General features: G+C 39.6%; 1 protein-coding gene across 2 annotated transcripts in view; it reads left to right on the plus strand.

Annotated features, from left to right (window-relative positions):
• The first annotated feature begins 10,043 nt into the window (after positions 1-10,043).
• The window catches only part of LOC138024279 (uncharacterized), a 35,102-nt gene continuing 25,145 nt past the window's right edge, over positions 10,044-20,000 (plus strand). The window contains exons 1-2 of one of the 2 annotated variants that reach the window (XM_068871438.1): positions 10,044-10,147; positions 14,859-14,920. In XM_068871438.1, coding sequence (XP_068727539.1) covers positions 14,912-14,920 — 9 coding nt within the window. In that variant the 5' untranslated portion in view covers positions 10,044-10,147; positions 14,859-14,911. Of the gene's footprint in view, positions 10,148-13,880; positions 13,902-14,858; positions 14,921-20,000 lie in introns of those variants that run through there. The other variant, XM_068871439.1, reaches the window with a different exon arrangement.

Below are 20,000 nucleotides of genomic sequence, written 5' to 3' on the forward strand. Positions count from 1 at the left end.
ACTCGATTTAGTGAGAGTCGGAATTAAGTTTCATTTCCGTTGGTTAGTATGTAAAACCACGCAAGTTTAGTTTAGCCAATAAGAATATCGGCGGCTTTGTGGTCTTGGGCTTGGCAGCCAAGAATAGTATTTAGTTAAGCCTTCTATAGTTTCATATCGATTTTGAGGGAATTGTGATTGTGAGAAATCTCTCATCTCTCTGGTGAATAAATCTTGTGATACTGTGACAAGTGTGGGCTTCTTTCTCGTGTTTCCCACAGTGGGAAGTTCTTATAGAAGGTAATCTTTGCAGCTAGCAATTTCTGAAATGAAGATATCGTTCCCTAAAATCTTCGGACACTTCAATTTTTATGTAAGATATGCGAACAGATCAAATTCTTCCATGTGATAAAAACATCTCTTTAGACAATCTTTAAACATTACAAGGGGCCTAGAAAATGCACTCTGTCGAACTGCATGCTTTGCGCGCGTTTGTTTGTTTTTATTCTGCTTGATGTAGCCACATGGGAGAAAATAAGAGAAAATTGTGTCCTATCCTACAATAGAACGGAAGAAAACTTAGCTTGAAGAATGGAAATGGGAGTAACTGCAGAATACTCCGCCTCATCGCAGGAGCACCCAACGAGAATATAGTTCAAAACCACTTCAACATAGCATTGTTAAACGTATTTTCGTATTTAAACGGCCAATATATAGGCATATTTTTATCCCCTAAAAATTTTTCATCTGTTCGGATTCCCTAGCTGAAAGTCTAGTGATACGTTGAAGAGCCAGTAGTGCTACTTATGGGTCTGAGCGGGACATCAGGCTTGTGGATTTTTGCAATTGCTTAGCCGTAGAAAGACGCTGGATTGCAATCTGTACTACGTCAACGATTGAACTGTTTGTTGTTACGTTGCTCTTCGTCGGAACCATGCTCAGTTGTACAAGTACGGATCTCCTGGAGTAGTTTGTTAAGCTCTTTCTTTGTGCTAGCCGTTGGATTTCTGCGTCCATCCGTTAGTCTTTCATAGGTGTTCTCGTCTTGTAAATGTTCCATGATCTTACTAGAATAATTAACAATTATTCCATGAGCGCGCGTTGGATATGAGATGGTAAATAGCCAACGAGGCGCGTAGCGCCGAGTTGGCTATAACCAGTCTCATATCCAACAAGCGCGAATGGAATAATTGTTTTATTAAATTCCTTTAAACTCCAAAAGTTTAGAAAGTACGAAATGCGAGCGAAAAAAGCGAGCAAATCCGGGCGAAATCGAAAAAACTTGATGAGAACCGATGCGATTTCGTGTAACACCTTGTGGTCAGACAGACGCAGGCTCGTCACAAAAACATTTCTTACCTTTTCACGTACTTCTAAACGTCGGAATTTAAACCAGCTGTCCAGAAAAACTTTTTTTTTGCTTTCTTTAGAGAGAAATTTCGCTTTCCGGCGAAAAATCTTTTAGCTTGGCAACGCTCAGATCAATCATTTACCATATAAGGTCAAACTAAGGTATATGAGCTGATAACCAAGATTGAGTGAACCAATCAGAGCACGGGAATTGCATTATCCGCGGTTGAGAATTTAATAATCACTGTTATTAAATTATCAAACTCGGATAATGCATTTCGCGTGCTCTGATTGGTTCACTCAATCTCGGTTATCAGCTCATATACCTTGGTTTGAGCTTATATGGTAAATGATTGCGTTAAGCACGCCTAACCCAGTACATCTATAATACACCGACGTTAGCAGTCATACTGTGTTAGTTATCACGCATCTTGATGTGTTTAAAACCCGATGGAAAGTATCACGAATCATGATGTATATTTATCTGGACACTTGATGTACATATTGCTAAAGAATCTTGATGGGAATATATCAGATAATCGTGATGCAAGTATAGCATCGTTTAACATGTAAATATGACCTTTCATATTTATGTGGCGAATTTTGATGAATGTATAACAGTCTTGATGCACATGTACAACCACTTGATGTATGTATGCCATCCTTATTGTGCAAATAGCACATCTTAATGGTGTCCCTTTTTAACAAGTATACAAAAGAGGATAAGAATAGGATCATGGGTTTACTGTGACAAGAATCAGATTGTCGTTAGGCCGTTTGCCTGGTTGCTGTGAATCTCTCTGTACGGTGAAAGATACCTTCGCGAGAAAAATCCTTAGCCCAGATAACCGTAATATTTTGGTCAGATAGGTACTCAGTAAATGTGCCCTTGTGGAGCCAAAATGCTACGAAAGTTTTGCAATTCCTCGCTGTCCTTTAGAGCAAAAATACGAAATGTTAGTTCTGAGCAGTCGCGCTGCCATTTTTTGTGCGCCTGGTATTTTACGCTTTGCAAAGAGATCGATTGCGCGTAGTATGCTCAGTTCGTGACAAAATCTACTTATTAGTATACGCCGCCTAGTGCGTTGACAGGTAAGTCTAAGCAATGGATCGACCGCATGAAGCGAAAGTCGCATTCATTGCTATCATGTTCCACATGGGATTGGCTTTGAACTGTCAACGGCTACCCGGCTGAATGGTTAGGAACAACTGGCCCCCTTGATGAAGTGGGGAAAAAAATTCTCCACTGAAATGAGAGTACCGTAGTCGTCTGTCGCCCACCTGTCAAGAGTGATGTTATCGCATGTCATGCTATAAATGTGAGCCAATCAGATTTTACCGGAAATGACCTGCACGTTGCAATTCAAGGAGAGACGACGAAAACAAAATAGAACTCTAGCTGGAATGTCTCCGAAGTCAATCTTTATCCATACATGACTGTACCTCCATCGGGTGGAGTTTGGGGGGAGCGTTGCGTGACATCCAAAAAACGGCTGCGAAGGAGACTAGTAAATCTACTATCCCTGGGGTATGCACACTACGATGACAAAACAACTCAACTGGTGGCATGCCAGTGGCATTCCAACGTAAAAAGCTGCCATCGTAGTCGTTATTTGTCCCTTGAATGCCTTGATTGATTCACATATAAAGAGAATCCGAAAACCGTGAACACTGGAAATATTGTGTGTCGAGTAAAAAGCCAGTCGCGCGTGAGAAAACTAAACCGCAACCACCAACGTTAGTTTGTGGTTTCATGTCCCTTTTGATTGGTTGCTGCACGATGGGAAATGTCAAAATCAAAACGTTCTATTCCCAAAGGGCTTGAATCATTGGGTACAACACTGACACCACTGTAGAAAACCGGTTTGGCAAGACATCTTATTTCTTAACTGCCGTGACCAGAGGTTTTTATTTTTCGCCTCTCCGTTCCATATTTAACCGCTCCTGGCGAAAGAAAGATAAAATCTCTGGAACCCAATGTATTTACTATACAGGCTCCTTATCAGGTATTGTTTTGTTTTTATAGATTGTAATTTTCAAATAACTTTGAGTTGATAATGACATTTAGCCAACATCGAAATCTTGTCATTTTTAACAAAAGTTTTCAGTATTTTTTACCATGTTTACATATGTTTTATCGCAGTTTTTTGGGGTTAAATGTATTTTCTTTACGCACGTAACCTACGCACAGTGGAATCCACCTCAATTGAATAATAATTTATCAAACGCTTTTCAAACACCTTTTATTTTATAGTAAAACGAAAGTAGATAGCCAAATATTTTCGATATATCAACGACATTTTAAAAGTTCAAAACTGGTACGCAGATTTGAATTCAAAACAACTGGTCACGCGTGACGTAGAATCAGTTCCGATTGCGGAAGACTCCCTATAAAGCAAACTCGTTTGATCTGGCTCATTCAGTGGTTCGCTCTGGTGTCCTTGCAAACTCTGGACCTTGAATCTCTGAATTGGTAAGTTTACTTTTTGCGTCAAGTTATATAGACTCATCTTACATGTATTGCGGATCAAGAAAGAGAGAAAACAAGAGAAACAAGTGCACCCAACGAGAATCTTCGGTGAAATATGTTTACGGTTACGTTTATTAATCGACAACGTTTGCACATCAAGCCGATATATGTTTTCGGGAGAGTTAATTAAACTGTTCGAAGAATTTCGGTTCCACGTTGCCAAACAGCTATAGATTTCTTTACTATAACATCACTTAAAAGATTCGCAACCAGGGAAAAGTAGTCCCTTACGTTTTGGAAGGGGTATTTCTGCAATTTTTGGCACTTAAAAAGATAACCTTGCAGATGGTTCGGTCGAGTCGGAAACTGTACACAAGTATTTTGTTCATCTTTTTGGCGACCTCTTTTTTTAAGTAGACTTAAGCTGATTATGTAAACTCGATTTAGTGAGAGTCGGAATTAAGTTTCATTTCCGTTGGTTAGTATGTAAAACCACGCAAGTTTAGTTTAGCCAATAAGAATATCGGCGGCTTTGTGGTCTTGGGCTTGGCAGCCAAGAATAGTATTTAGTTAAGCCTTCTATAGTTTCATATCGATTTTGAGGGAATTGTGATTGTGAGAAATCTCTCATCTCTCTGGTGAATAAATCTTGTGATACTGTGACAAGTGTGGGCTTCTTTCTCGTGTTTCCCACAGTGGGAAGTTCTTATAGAAGGTAATCTTTGCAGCTAGCAATTTCTGAAATGAAGATATCGTTCCCTAAAATCTTCGGACACTTCAATTTTTATGTAAGATATGCGAACAGATCAAATTCTTCCATGTGATAAAAACATCTCTTTAGACAATCTTTAAACATTACAAGGGGCCTAGAAAATGCACTCTGTCGAACTGCATGCTTTGCGCGCGTTTGTTTGTTTTTATTCTGCTTGATGTAGCCACATGGGAGAAAATAAGAGAAAATTGTGTCCTATCCTACAATAGAACGGAAGAAAACTTAGCTTGAAGAATGGAAATGGGAGTAACTGCAGAATACTCCGCCTCATCGCAGGAGCACCCAAGGAGAATATAGTTCAAAACCACTTAAACATAGCATAGTTAAACGTATTTTCGTATTTAAATAAGCGGTCAATATAGGCATATTTTTAGCCCCTAAAAATTTTTCATCTGTTCGGATTCCCTAGCTGAAAGTCTAGTCATACGTTGAAGAGCCAGTAGTGCTACTTATGGGTCTGAGCGGGACATCAGGCTTGTGGATTTTTGCAATTGCTTAGCCGTAGAAAGACGCTGGATTGCAATCTGTACTACGTCAACGATTGAACTGTTTGTTGTTACGTTGCTCTTCGTCGGAACCATGCTCAGTTGTACAAGTACGGATCTCCTGGAGTAGTTTGTTAAGCTCTTTCTTTGTGCTAGCCGTTGGATTTCTGCGTCCATCCGTTAGTCTTTCATAGGTGTTCTCGTCTTGTAAATGTTCCATGATCTTACTAGAATAATTAACAATTATTCCATGAGCGCGCGTTGGATATGAGATGGTAAATAGCCAACGAGGCGCGTAGCGCCGAGTTGGCTATAACCAGTCTCATATCCAACAAGCGCGAATGGAATAATTGTTTTATTAAATTCCTTTAAACTCCAAAAGTTTAGAAAGTACGAGATGCGAGGGAAAAAAGCGAGCAAATCCGAGCGAAATCAAAAAAACTTGATGAGAACCGATGCGATGTCGTGTAACACCTTGTAGTCAGACAGACGCAGGCTCGTCACAAAAACATTTCTTACCTTTTCACGTACTTCCAAACGTCGGAATTTAACCCAGCTGTCCAGAAAAACTTTTTTTTTGCTTTCTTTAGAGAGAAATTTCGCTTTCCGGCGAAAAATCTTTTAGCTTGGCAACGCTCAGATCAATCATTTACCATATAAGGTCAAACTAAGGTATATGAGCTGATAACCGAGATTGAGTGAAGCAATCAGAGCACGGGAATTGCATTATCCGAGGTTGAGAATTAAATAATGTATGTTTATTAAATTCTCAACCTCGGATAATGCATTTCGCGTGCTCTGATTGGTTCACTCAATCTCGGTTATCAGCTCATATACCTTGGTTTGACCTTATATGGTAAATGATTGCGTTAAGCGTTGCTAAACTAAAAATGTTTTCGTCGGAATGTCAAATTTCTCTTTGAATAAAGCCAAAAAGGAGAAAAAAAACTTTTTTTGTGGAAAGTTTGGATCAATTCCGACGTTTAGAAGTACGCGAAAAGGCAAGAAATGTTTTTGTGATGAGCCTGCGTCTGTCTGACAACAAGGTATTACACAACATCGCATCAGTTCTCATCAAGTTTTTTTCGATTTCGCTCGGAATTGCCCGCTTTTTCCGCTCGTAATTCGTACTTCCAAATTTTTGGAGTTGAAGGAATTTAATAAAACAATTATTCCATTCGCGCTTGTTGGATATGAGACTGGTTATAGCCAACTCGGCGCTACGCGCCTCGTTGACTATTTAAAATCTCATATCCAACGCGCGCTTATGGAATATTTGTTAAGTATTCATCACTACCACACACCCTCCCGCTGGGAGGATTGTGACAGAGGGATCTTCAGCGAGGCTTTTTAAAGCTTTCTCCTGTAATGTCGTGATGTTACGATGTTTAGGAGGACGCCAACCGATCGCGATCGATGTTACGGAGGCGTGCACGATATCTTTTTTTGCGGCAGGAGGGGGGTTGTCCCAATGATCAATCGATCACCGAAGTGATCGAAACGTTTTACTTTTTAAAATTTTTTAAATCAGTGTCAACGCTGCAATCAGTTTCGTTTTATATCATGCCTGATTACAACCACGGTATTTTTAACTACGTTTTTAAAGTTTAAGGCAAATCGCCTGTATAGATAAAAGTCGCTTTTACTCAGAATCATTATGTGTTTGATGTAACGATAATTTTATCAGTAAAGTAATTCCCCATTACAATTTACCAGTTTTGAACCCGTGATTAACTAAAGATTTGCCCTAAACAATGTAACATAGCCCGTTGTTGTAATGATCCATACTCTTTAATGACAGATACATTCCTTTGAATAGAAATCGCGGTAGAGACAATCTGTTAACCGAAAGATTCCGAAATAACAATACCGCCAAGATACAAGGTATAATTCCGTAGAGATGCAAGATGTAATTCAATTCCGAAGTGTTTCACTTCTCTATGCATGTCTCCTGTCACATGTCAATCAAAACTAAATCATTGGTGTTACACTAGTTTCCGGTCGGAGCCTATTTCCGTTTATAATCTCTTATTTGGAGGCTGTGGTAATAGCTAGCAAGAGGAAGTAGTAAGAAAAATGACATACATAGAACATAATCAAGGAAGGACAGACGGTAAAACACAACTTTGTTTATTTAATAAATTTCAAACATTATTACTTTTACGTAAACTTGACCATGTGCAATAAACAAATTTCGAGTATGATCATTAATTTACTCGATGTCCTCTTTAAGACGGGAATTTCCACTTAGAAGACTTGATGATGATCAAGATGCACAAGAAACGAGGCCTCGATTGTTCAGAGGGTGGATAACGCTATCTACCGGATAAATACTAGCAATACCAATTGAATTAACCAGTGGACTCGTATTGATTTATCCAGTGGATAAGTTGTTGTTGTAGTAGTTCTCGCGATTTGGGGATAATTCTGGTTTCCGGATTCCGGATTCCGGATTCTGGATTCCGGCCTTTAGGGCTGCCCACTCTTCACTCTTTAAATCCAGCGGTATTGTAAATACTTTTGTTCTTGGGCCATCGTAGTTTGATTAAAAATAAGACACAAACAGCAGTGATAAACATATTGAACAAGTTCAATATGTTTATCACTGCTGTTTGTGTCTTATTTTTAACCCAGCGCTATTCTTTTAGTCATGCAAAAACTGCACGAATCTCGATGTATATATCACAAATATCACGAATGATGTAGATCTATAAGACACGGACGTTAGCAGTCATACTGTGTATGTTATCACGCATCTTGATGTGTTTAAAACTCGATGAAAAGTATCACGAATCATGATGTATATTTATCTGGAAACTTGATGTACATATTGCTAAAGAATCTTGATGTAAATATATCAGATAATCTTGATGTAAGTGTAGCATCGTTTAACATGTAAATGTGAGCTTTGATATGTATATGGCGAATTTTTGTGTATGTATAACAGTCTTGATGTACATGTATAAGCACTTGATATATGTATGTCATTTTTATTGTGTAAATAGCACATATTAATGTTTTGTCCCTTTTTAACAAGCATACAAAAGAGGATAAGAAGAGGATCATGGGTTTACTGTGACAAGAATCAGATTGTCGTTAGGCCGTTTGCCTGGTTGCTGTGAATCTCTATGTACGGTGAAAGATACCTTCGCGAGAAAAATCCTTAGCCCAGATAACCGTAATATTTTGGTCAGATAGGTACTCAGTAAATGTGCCCTTGTGGAGCCAAAATGCTACGAAAGTTTTGCAATTCCTCGCTGTCCTTTAGAGCAAAAATACGAAATGTTAGTTCTGAGCAGTCGCGCTGCCATTTTTTGTGCGCCTGGTATTTTACGCTTTGCAAAGAGATCGATTGCGCGTAGTATGCTCAGTTCGTGACAAAATCTACTTATTAGTATACGCCGCCTAGTGCGTTGACAGGTAAGTCTAAGCAATTGATCGACCGCATGAAGCGAAAGTCGCATTCATTGCTATCATGTTCCACATGGGATTGGCTTTGAACTGTCAACGCCTACCCGGCTGAATGGTTAGGAACAACTGGCCCCCTTGGTGAAGTGGGGAAAAAAATTCTCCACTGAAATGAGAGTACCGTAGTCGTCTGTCGCCCACCTGTCAAGAATGATGTTATCGCATGTCATGCTATAAATGTGAGCCAATCAGATTTTACCGGAAATTACCTGCACGTTGCGATTCAAGGAAAGACGACGAAAACAAAATAGAACTCTAGCGGGAATGTCTGCGAAGTCAGACTTTATCCATGCAATCAAAGCTATTCCTGCAAATCCCGTTTTACAGTTGGTGCGGTTTCTCTGTTCAAACCATCAAGGATTTCGAGATAAAATTGCAGAAAAAGCCGAATCCTTCATGTTATCAGGCACAATCAACAGTACAATAAACTTTATTTAAACTCGAATATTTAACATGCTAATAAAAGATGCTAATATATCCGAGGAAAATGGACTTTGAGAAATTCTAGTTTTCCAGTGTTCCAGCAGCAGCTACTCAAATGAAATGACTGTACCTCCATCGGGTGGAGTTTGGGGGGAGCGTTGCGTGACATCCAAAAAACGGCTGCGAAGGAGACTAGTAAATCTACTATCCCTGGGGTATGCACACTACGATGACAAAACAACTCAACTGGTGGCATGCCAGTGGCATTCCAACGTAAAAAGCTGCCATCGTAGTGGTTATTTGTCCCTTGAATGCCTTGATTAATTCGCATATCCAATCCGAAAACCGTAAATACTAGAAATATTGTGTGTCGAGTAAAAAGCCAGTCGCGCGTGAGAAAACTAAACCGCAACCACCAATGGTAATTAGTTTGTGGTTTCATGTCGCTTTTGATTGGTTGCTGCACGATGGAAACTGTCAAAATCAAAACGTTCTATTCCCAAAGGGCTTGAATTGGGTACAACATTGACACCACTCTAGAAAACCGGTTTGGCAAGATATCTTATTTCTTAACTGCCGTGACCAGAGGTTTTTATTTTTCGCCTCTCCGTTCCCTATTTAACCGCTCCTGGCGAAAGAAAGATAAAATCTCTGGAACCCAATGTATTTACTATATAGGCTCCCTATCAGCTATTGTTATTTTAATGTCTATAGCTTTTGATTTTCAAATAACTTTGACTTGATAATGACATTTAGCCAACGTCGAAACATCTTCGTTTTTAACAAAGTTTTGGTATTTATTACCATGTTTACGTATGTTTTATCGCAGTTTTTTGGGGTTAAATGTATTTTCTTTACTCACGTAAAGCCAGTCAAATTCACGTGCGTAACCTACGCACAGTGGAATCGACCTCAATTGAATAATAATTTATCAAACGCTTTTCATTTTATAGTAAAACGAAAGTAGATAGCTAACTATTTTCGATATATCAACGATATTTCCACGGGGAGTCCGAATCCCGAGAGCAAAGTTCAAAACTGGTACAGACGCAAATTTGAATTCAAAACAACTGGTCACGCGTGACGTAGAATCAGTTCCGATTGCGGAAGACTCCCTATAAAGCAAACTCGTTTGACCTGGCTCATTCAGTGGTTCGCTCTGGTGTCCTTGCAAACTCTGGACCTTGAATCTCTGAATTGGTAAGTTTACTTTTGCGTCAAGTTATATAGACTCATCTTACATGTATTGCGGATCAAGAAAGAGAGAGAACAAGAGAGACAAGTGCACCCAACGAGAATCTTCGGTGAAATATGTTTACGTTTACGTTTATTAATCGACAACGTTTGCACATCAAGCCGATATATGTTTTCGGGAGAGTTAATTAAACTGTTCGAAGAATTTCGGTTCCACGTTGCCAAACAGCTATAGATTTCTTTACTATAACATCACTTAAAAGATTCGCAACCAGGGAAAAGTAGTCCCTTACGTTTTGGAAGGGGTATTTCTGCAATTTTTGGCACTTAAAAAGATAACCTTGCAGATGGTTCGGTCGAGTCGGAAACTGTACACAAGTATTTTGTTCATCTTTTTGGCGACCTCTTTTTTTAAATACACTTAAGCTGATTATGTAAACTCGATTTAGTGAGAGTCGGAATTAAGTTTCATTTCCGTTGGTTAGTATGTAAAACCACGCAAGTTTAGTTTAGCCAATAAGAATTATCGGCGGCTTCGTGGTCTTGGGCTTGGCAGCGATTTTGTCTAAGCTCTATTTAGTTAGGCCGTCTATAGTTTCATATCGATTTTGAGGAAATTGTGATTGTGAGAAATCTCTCATCTCTCTGGTGAATAAATCTTGTGATACTGTGACAAGTGTGGGCTTCTTTCTCGTGTTTCCCACAGTGGGAAGTTCTTATAGAAGGTAATCTTTGCAGCTAGCAATTTCTGAAATGAAGATATCGTTCCCTAAAATCTTCGAACGCTTCAATTTTTATGTAAGATATGCGAACAGATCAAATTCTTCCATGTGATAAAAACATCTCTTTAGACAATCTTTAAACATTACAAGGGGCCTAGAAAATGTCTTCCAAAGGCTTTTGGCTTGATTTACACGTTGGGTGCCCTTGGAGAATGAGAGAGAGAGAGGTGGAAAGAGCAGGGGAAGGGAAAAAGAGAGTCCACTCTGTCGAACTGCATGCTTTGCGCACGTTTGTTTGTTTTTATTCTGCTTGATGTAGCCACTTGGGAGAAAATAAGAGAAAATTGTGTCCTATCCTACAATCGAACGGACGAAAACTTGGCTTGAAGAATAGAAATGGGAGTAACTGCACAATAATCAGCCTCATAAGCATTACGGTTGTGCTTTCACTAGGCCGATTAACTAGCTGAACATTCTTTCTAGGCTTTGTTTACAAACCGACTTTTACTAGCTAAGGCCCGGGTCGCACTAGTAGACAAAATTGTTTTTGTTGTGACAAAATTTCAGACAAATATCTGTTTCCGGTAAAATTTATTTTGTTATGTTTAGGGTCGCACGCAATTTGCATTCCTGTCATACACGCATCAATGTGCACAAAAGAAAACTCTCCTACTCCCGCTAAAAGTGTGTCACGATATCACGCTATATTAAAGGCAAGATGCGGCTTTCGCTTTTGTTGGACTTGCATGCAGGCTAGAATGGCAAATGTGTACAATCTGCACTGTATGTACAGACTTCATAACTTGAATATCCAACTAGCGTTGTTGGAATACGAGCGTCAGATCAGACAGCATAGACGGACCGAACGTTGGTTGACTCAAACACTTCTTGCTGACCAAAATAATTACTTGTATCTGGAGCCATCGCTCTTAATGGCATATAAAGAGCACTGAAACTCGCATATGGCCTTGAAGGATCCATCGGCTTCTTAGCCTTCTCAACAAGATGGGCGCCAAATTACAAGTAAACTTGATTTTATCGCGTTTTTCATTTGCTGTTTGCGTCACGAGTGACAGTTTCATAGCTTTTTTGTGACATTTTGGCGAGGTCCAGAGCTTGGCAATTTTAAGTGCCGGCATCTTTGAACATTTGGTACATTCCGCTCATTTTTGACATTGTCTGACAAATCGGTCGCACTGGAAAAAACTACCTGTTGACAGATTTTTTTGGTAAAACAAACAACTTTTTAAACTAGTGCGACCCGGGCCTAATGCCGTGTTTAGACTTGAGAGTGCTACCGAGGTATTGGAGTTTACTTACCTAGGTTAATATTTTGCGTGTGTAAACGCCAACTAATACCGTAGTAAACACCGCTCAAGACAATAGAAAGTTAACTAAGGTAAAAGTTCGGTCTACTCTGCGAGCAGGCATGGTTAAGGTCGGTAACCAAGGTTTGGATGACAGATACATCCGCTTGCGGTCGCATAGAATTTCACATCCTGTGGTGTCGGGATTGCGTCAGGCTCATTCGATCACGTTTTCAAGACCAGGTTTTCGACCAAGTTTCCACGTCTGGTTTCGGTCTACGAAGAAGGTATGTCGCGAATCGCCACAACGCCACAGCCACTCGCTTGTTTAACGGTATGCATTCGCGTAATCTAGTGTCCTTCTTTGCCAAATCCGGACCAACCAATCGGACAATGTATTCGAACGTACATCTTGATATTCTAAAGTTCTCCTTCCACCATTCTTCAACAAAATTTCCGTTTAACAGAGCTTCAAACCAGAATTGGTTTCTCGGCCACGACCACGCACGTCTAACGCGCCTTGTCTTGCGAAGGGCAATTTGTAGCAGAATTAATCGCTTTCGTCTCGACCTCTTTAGGTGCTGCAAAAGTAAGAGCTGCTGCAATCTCGATTCCTGGGTTTGCTGATCAAGAACAAGAAAATAGAACGCGAGGACTACAAGAGCCACAGCTTCTCTTTTAAACGCGAGCATTTTATGCGTGGATTTAGAATTTGCCGCCAATTCGATAAGATTGTGATTGATGACAGATTTACCTTAGTTATTTGAGCCAGTATAAACACTGTGCAAATGTACCAGGGTTTAGTAAGTTAATGTGTACCTTGGTAAACGCTTGAGTGTAAACACAGCATAAAAGTGACAACTGTTTTCACTGTGAAATTTAACCCGCGATCTAAGCCGCTAACTCAGAGGATTCAAATTGCAAAAGCGCGCTATAATAAAAAAATGAAAGGGGCCGTAGTGCTTGGAATGACTTCTCTTGTGATTATTTTCGCTGTATTTTTGACAAGTAGAAGGAGTTTTATTGAGCCAATGAGGCTTATGTCCTTACAAATAAGGAAGGCGCAAGACTACATATGTGTAGGCTTATCCAAGACCACAATTCTGGTTTAAGGACCTGGCCGAAGAAATGGAGAATCCAGTGGGTTGGGGGATTGTAAATCGAAAGAAATGACTGTTGAAATCGTTTTCCTTTTTGAATTTCTTAAGCTCAACCACGAGGGACTTGTCTGGAAAGAGGGAAAATGACATCACCAGATTATTTGGCAGGCTTCTGTCAAGACGCACGGCCCGATTGGCTGCGGTGTTTATCAGGACAAGTTATACCATCTCGCGAGGTAGTATAACTCTGCTTGAATTTCCGCTCGTAAAGGCGAGAAAATCCCTTGTTTTTGCTTGTGAAAACAGCTTGCATTTTTAACTAGCTAAAACCAAGACGAGGTGTTTTCATTGTATTTCCGGACTTTTCTGGCTTTATCTTGTTAAAATTGTGCTAGTGAAAACACAACCTACATAAGCGTAACTTTAATCCAATTTATTTCATTTCCGGACGCATCTGTTTTATGTCGTAATAGGATACAACCTTTTAATCATTGGACTTTATTCCGATTGTTTTCTTGCATCAGTAGGGTCGGGTCGCACTTGAGACAAATTTCTGAAATGTCCTAAGATGTTGCCCACAATGTTTGTCTCCTAACTTGTCGGAGACAATAGGTGGGTTCGTACTAGCGGAGTAAGTATCCCTCAAGTATGACCAGAGCTCAATCAAGTACACTTGAGATCGTCCACGTTTGATAGCATATTAGAATTCAGAGTATGCTTTCAAAGTAATTGGATTGTCAATTTGTCTATCAAATTATGCGGCAAACGTGTTTGATTGACATTCGTTTCCGGAATGTGTTTTGATAGTAGATAAGTAAGCTAGTAAGGATGGTTTGAGCCAGAGAGCACTCGAAATTTTTTCTGCATACACAACACTCGCGCTTCGGCTCACTTCTTCGCGCTTCGGTCCGCTTCGCTTCCGCCTCGTCAGCCTCGCGTCTTCGCTCGGCTAACTCGTTGGCCCGGGGGGGGGGTACTCCCTTATAAGGGCTTAATGGGGACGTGCGGCCAGCCAGGGTATGTTTTTCGGGATTTTTGTCTTAAACAGGGTATCGAATTTATCATTTTTTGTCTTAATCAGGGTATCGATTTATCAATTTTTGTGTTAAACTGGGTTAAATGTCTTAAACAGGGTATCAAAAATCGGAATTCTGTCTTAAAATTGGTAGGAAAATCAGCAATATTTGTCTTAAACAGGGTCAGGGTATGAGAGGCCGTGCCGCACCTCCCCACCCGGGGATATATCGAGTACCCCCCCCGGGCTCGTTGGCATTAAAGCAAATCTACTAATAAAAAATATCGGGTTTCCTCACCATAACAACTCAGCCATGGTCGTGACAGCGATTCAATCAATCAATGACTTTGCTTGACTTCGAATTTCAGATAGTAAAAATGCTAACATTTCCGAAGAAAATGAGTTGGATTAATTACAAAATAAAATAATAATAATAAAAAAAAACTCAGGGGCTCACATGACTGGTGTATTACAGTTAAAGGTTACTGAACGCTGGTCGCGATCAAACATTTTTCACCACACATACATGACTCATTTCCCGTTCTGATTATTTTCCCTTTTCTTTTTCTGTAGGAGATAGCTTCATTTCAACGCCTTTTCACGCGTGGTGATTGCATCTTACCAACATGTCTTACGTAAGTGACAACTCGAAACCGTGTGTTTTCGTATTTCAATGCCTTATTACTGGGTTGCCAGCATGGCAAACCCAGTCGGGGTCTACGTTTCGTTTGTTTGTTTTATTACTGGGTTGCCAAACCCAGTCGGAATCTGTGTTGCATTTCGTGGTTTTATTTCTTTCCATGTCGGGAAAAATCTTGCCTGTCACCCCACTGCTAAGTGGTGTCTTTGTGCATGAGTCTTCTGCGCGTATTTAGTTAGGTTTGAGGGGGTTGGGGTAATGCGTAGATCTCTCTGGTGCGGGAGGATATTTAATTATTAACCTGGAATGGCGTTGAAAGTCATTGTAACGCGAATGGCGTTTTGGTGCATCTTTAAACAAAATATGCCCCCATGGAATGCCCTCAAGAATGGAACGTCAATATGATAAGCAACTTAAGCGATGAAAAATAAATATCTGGAATCTTTAAAGCAACGGCGAGTAATGGTCTTCCACAACAATTTCATTTTTCGCCGTTGGATATCAAGTAAGCTTTAACTTGGTATTATATACAACACTGAAGTCAAATGGCAATTCTTTTATGGATTTAACAAACATTGAAGGAATCGAACTCCCTGAATGCATCACTATGTCTACTGCAGTCGCATCTAAGTTGTCTGGCAAGTTACATTCATTTTATGATTCAACTCCGCAAAGGTAAAAAAGAATTGGAAATGTGACAGTGAAAAATTACTTGAATGAAAGCTTGTTGTGGCTTTTGTGCTGTATTATTTACGGTCAAGGTTCTTTCGAAAAGGGTTTGATGTGAGCTGTCAGAAATTTATTTAATTGAACTGATATGCTTTGTGACAGCGATTGTGTTTCATTTGCACGCACGCAACTGCAATAGGAAGGGTTTCTTGCCTCTTATAGCAAATATGTTGTTTGTTTCAATAAAATTTAATGTTTCGCTGGAAAAGATTTCTGTGAAATTGCCAGCTTCTGCAAATTTATCATGTGTCATTTTCGAGCTTAACTAATTTGCATACATGTGTTGAAATGTGATGCGGGGAGAATTTTTGTGGTAGCGCATAAGTCACGAAAATAAACAGGTCTGTTGGAAGCGTGGTTGAGTTTCAACAAAATGAGCCCCAAAATCAGCAAAAAATTGTGACGCTGATGAATAATAAAGTAGCTGCTATTCCCAAGACGATGGAATTACCTGGTGATAAATAACCTCGTCTTGGAGATTTGCAGAAACAATGGTCAGCCTCAAGAGTTGGGCGATTGTCATCTTTTTGTTGAATTCGTACATTTCTTGTCAAAATTTATAACAGAAAAAGAAAACTAACAAAAACAAAAACCCGGTATCTTGGCATCATTTGACACAGAATGCGATGTGCGATTTACTCAGTGCAGCCAAAAGTACAATAACAAATTTCAACTAAATAAAAATCTCCTAAAATTTTTTTCGCTGATGGTAACTTTTTATATTTGTGGTTCAAAATTCATGTTGTTTTCAAGTCGTAATTTTTTTTTACCGATGGCAAAATATTTTATTCTTGATCGACCGTCCTGAAAACTCCCTTCTGCTCTTCCTAAAAACTTTGTATCGATACTTATTTACTTTTGCATCAATATTTGTTTTGCATAAAGCAATAGCTAACAAAATCTGTATCTTGCTTGGTTCGCATCTGATAGCGTTAAAAAATTTTCGGTCCTATGCTTCTGTTACGGAGTTGTATATTTTTTAGGTCGTCCATCCAGATACTAACCCCGCCGGACAGGGGGGCTAACTTCAGTGATCTTTTGTTTACAAAACTGTCAGATGCCCCAGAGTGCACGCTTAAACTTGTGGTGAAAAGAAGTTGTCAGGGAACTTGAAACTGATCAACATGTCATCCCAGAAGCCAATGTTTCTCGATTCCCTTTTATTTTCTTCAATCTTTCTGGGTTCAGTACTTTGCTAGTAACCACATGTCTTCTCAGGGGGCTATTTATCTAATAGTTCTACGATGGCACTACAATATACAATACCAAAACAATATCGTGTACTGTTAGACCTACATATTACGCAAAGACAACTTGAATCTCCTGGAAGACAAAACGCAGCTCAGTTGACAATATGGAACTAGATGCTTCTGTGAAGCATACACTGGCTTGCCTGTGGTACGTGCTACAGAAAATCAGAAGGCACTGAATTGTGTGGTATTGAAATACAGCATTCCAGTCTCTGAAGAATAACAAATAAAAGAGAAGCGAGAAACATTGGCTTCTGGGCTGACATGTTGATAATTGTCAAGTTCCCTCACAACTTCTTTACACCACAAGCGTGCCCTATGAGCATCCGAAAACTTTGTAATACTAAACTTCACTGAAGTCAAGCCCTGTTTCGCGGGGTTAGTGTTGGGATGGGAGACCAAAACAATAAACCCTCTCATAAAAACAGAAACATCTGACCGAAAATACTATTAACGCTAACAAATGCGAACTCAGCAAGGTACAGATTCTGTTAGCGTGCTTTATGCAAAACAAATATTGATGAAAAAGCAAATAAATATTGATACACAGTTTTCAGAAAGAGCAGAAGGAAGTTTCCCGGACGGTCGATCGAGAATAAAATATTTACGACATGAAAACAACATTAATTTTGAACCTTGAATATAGATCGTTTTCACTGTCACGCAATAAAAAAATAAATCAAAAACTATCCAGTGCAAAACGCTAAGAAATTGTTATCTTATAGAAGATAAAGAAATAAGACACTTGTCCAAGTTTTAGGCCTCTGCGTTTCCCCAAACTTCAGATATTCGTCGAAATGTTTCGCAGGCCGGAAAATAGTGTAAACATCTGGAACTGACTTTGGCTATCTAGGCGACTGATTATCACTACTGAAAAAACAAGCATTTACATAAGCACTTTTCCTAACGCTCTAACTTCTAAAAGGGCTCAAAATCATGAGATAAGTATATATTTTTCAACAAACTTGATCGTAGCTTTGTGTCACGCACCTACATAATCCGGAAATTCAAAATGCTCTGGTTTCCAAACGAAGCACGCTATTGAGCTGTGAAATTGTCAACAGATATAGATATGCCGCCTCTTATGCCTGATGAGGATAAAAACTTTGGTGGATCTTTAGTTTTAGATTTTGGAAGGTGATGACGTCACGTGAAAACGATCTATAGAATATAAAAAGTTACGATCAGCGACAAACATTTTGGGAGATTTTTGCTACGTTCAAGTAAATTGCCAAATCGAAAGTGACATGGCCGGAATTCAGCAGGCGCCGTGATTAAGTTACCGCGGCATGTTTACTCGCCAAACAGTGAAGCATCTGTGTCAAATGATGGCAAGATACCGGGTTTTTGTAAGTTTCTTTTTCTGTCAAGTGTTATAAAGTTTGACAATGAAATGAGCGAAGTCAAAACAAAGATCACAATCGCCCAACTCTTGTTTATGCAAGGTCAAAATTTACTCTCCAAGACGCGTACGACGTTATTTATCACCAGGTAATTCCATCATTTTGGAAATAGCAGCTACTTCATTATTCATCTGCGTCACAAGTTTTCACTGATTTTGGGCCTCATTTTGTTGAAACTCAAGCACGCTTCCAACAGGCCTGTGAACCCTTCCTGCTTACAGAGCAATACTAAAAAACTTCTCCCATATCACATTTGAACCTTAAGCTCGAAAATTCAATACACAACATGATATTATAATTCACAAAGGCAGAAAAATTTTATTGAAACAAACAACATATTTACTCTTAGAGGCGAAAACGCCTTCCTATTTGATTGCGTGCGTGAAGACAAGAAACTCAATTGTGTCAAATTACCATGTACTTCAGGTAAATACTGCTCACTTTGATTTCGTCTCGACGGGCGATAGATTGTTGTCGAAGTCCAGTACTCGTCGCTTTTGAGATTCAAGCCTAGTTTATCCAACTGACTTTCCATTATTGAGCTCCATAAGGGTATATTTTGTTTAAGGATCCACTAAAACGCCATTCGCGTTGCATGACTTTCGACGCCATTGCAGGCTAAGTTAATGATTCTACTGTGTCCACAAGAGAAATCTACGCAGTTCCACTACCCTCTCGATCCTAAGAAAATACGGGCAGAAGGCTCTATACACAAAGACACTACTTACCAGGGGAGTGACAGGCAAGACTTTTACCGACACGGAAAAAAAAAAAAAAAGAAAACAAACAAACTAAACGTAGACCTCGACTGGGTTTGCCCATAGGCAACCCAGTAATGAAGTGCTGTGTTACTTCAGTACCACACGTAAGCAATGCGTGCCTATTTTTTCTAAAGATGACAGGAATGTCTTCTTTCTGACAAATGATTAATAGGCCGATAGCCAAGTTTTTAACCTCAGAAAAGGATCTGTTTCGTCGTATGAACATGTGAGCCAAAGGGCCTCTGCTGGTACGACTTCTGGGTGACCCCTTAAATGGTCTTAATGACCCCCGACTTGAAAAAATTGCCTGGAACGCTGCAGTTTAATACCACCCAACTCAGTCCCTTCTAGCACAGGCAACCCAGTGTACGCTCACGGAGCGTCTAGTTATTATTATTATTATTATTATTATTATTTTTAATTATTATTATTTTTTCCGTGTCAGTAAAAGTCTTGTCTGTCACTCCCCTGCTAAGTGGGGTCTTTGTGCATAGAGCCTTCTGCGCGTATTTTCTTCGGATCGAAAGGGTAGTGGGGACTGCGTAGATTTCTCTGGTGGACACAGTCGAACGATTAACTTAACCGGCAATGGCGTCGAAAGTCATGTAACGCGAATGGCGTTTTAGTGGATCTTTGAACAAAATATACCCTTATGAAGCTCAATAATGGCAAGGCAATTGGACACTGAACAAGACAGGTGGTGGAATCTTAAAAGCGACGAGTAATGGACTTCGACAACAATCTGTCGAGCCGTTTTGAAAGTGAGCTGCATTTCTAATATTTTACCAAGTGTGCTGTTATGTAGAACACTGAAACCAAATGGAAAATTCTCTGGTAACTTATGGGTTCAACAAAGACAGAGAACGAATCGAACACCTTAAGTGGATCTGTGATCAACTCTGCACAGTCTTCAGGTAAAAAAAAATAATTGG

The sequence above is a fragment of the Montipora capricornis genome, chromosome 11, assembly GCF_036669925.1.
Source record: "Montipora capricornis isolate CH-2021 chromosome 11, ASM3666992v2, whole genome shotgun sequence".
Taxonomy (NCBI): domain Eukaryota; kingdom Metazoa; phylum Cnidaria; class Anthozoa; order Scleractinia; family Acroporidae; genus Montipora; species Montipora capricornis.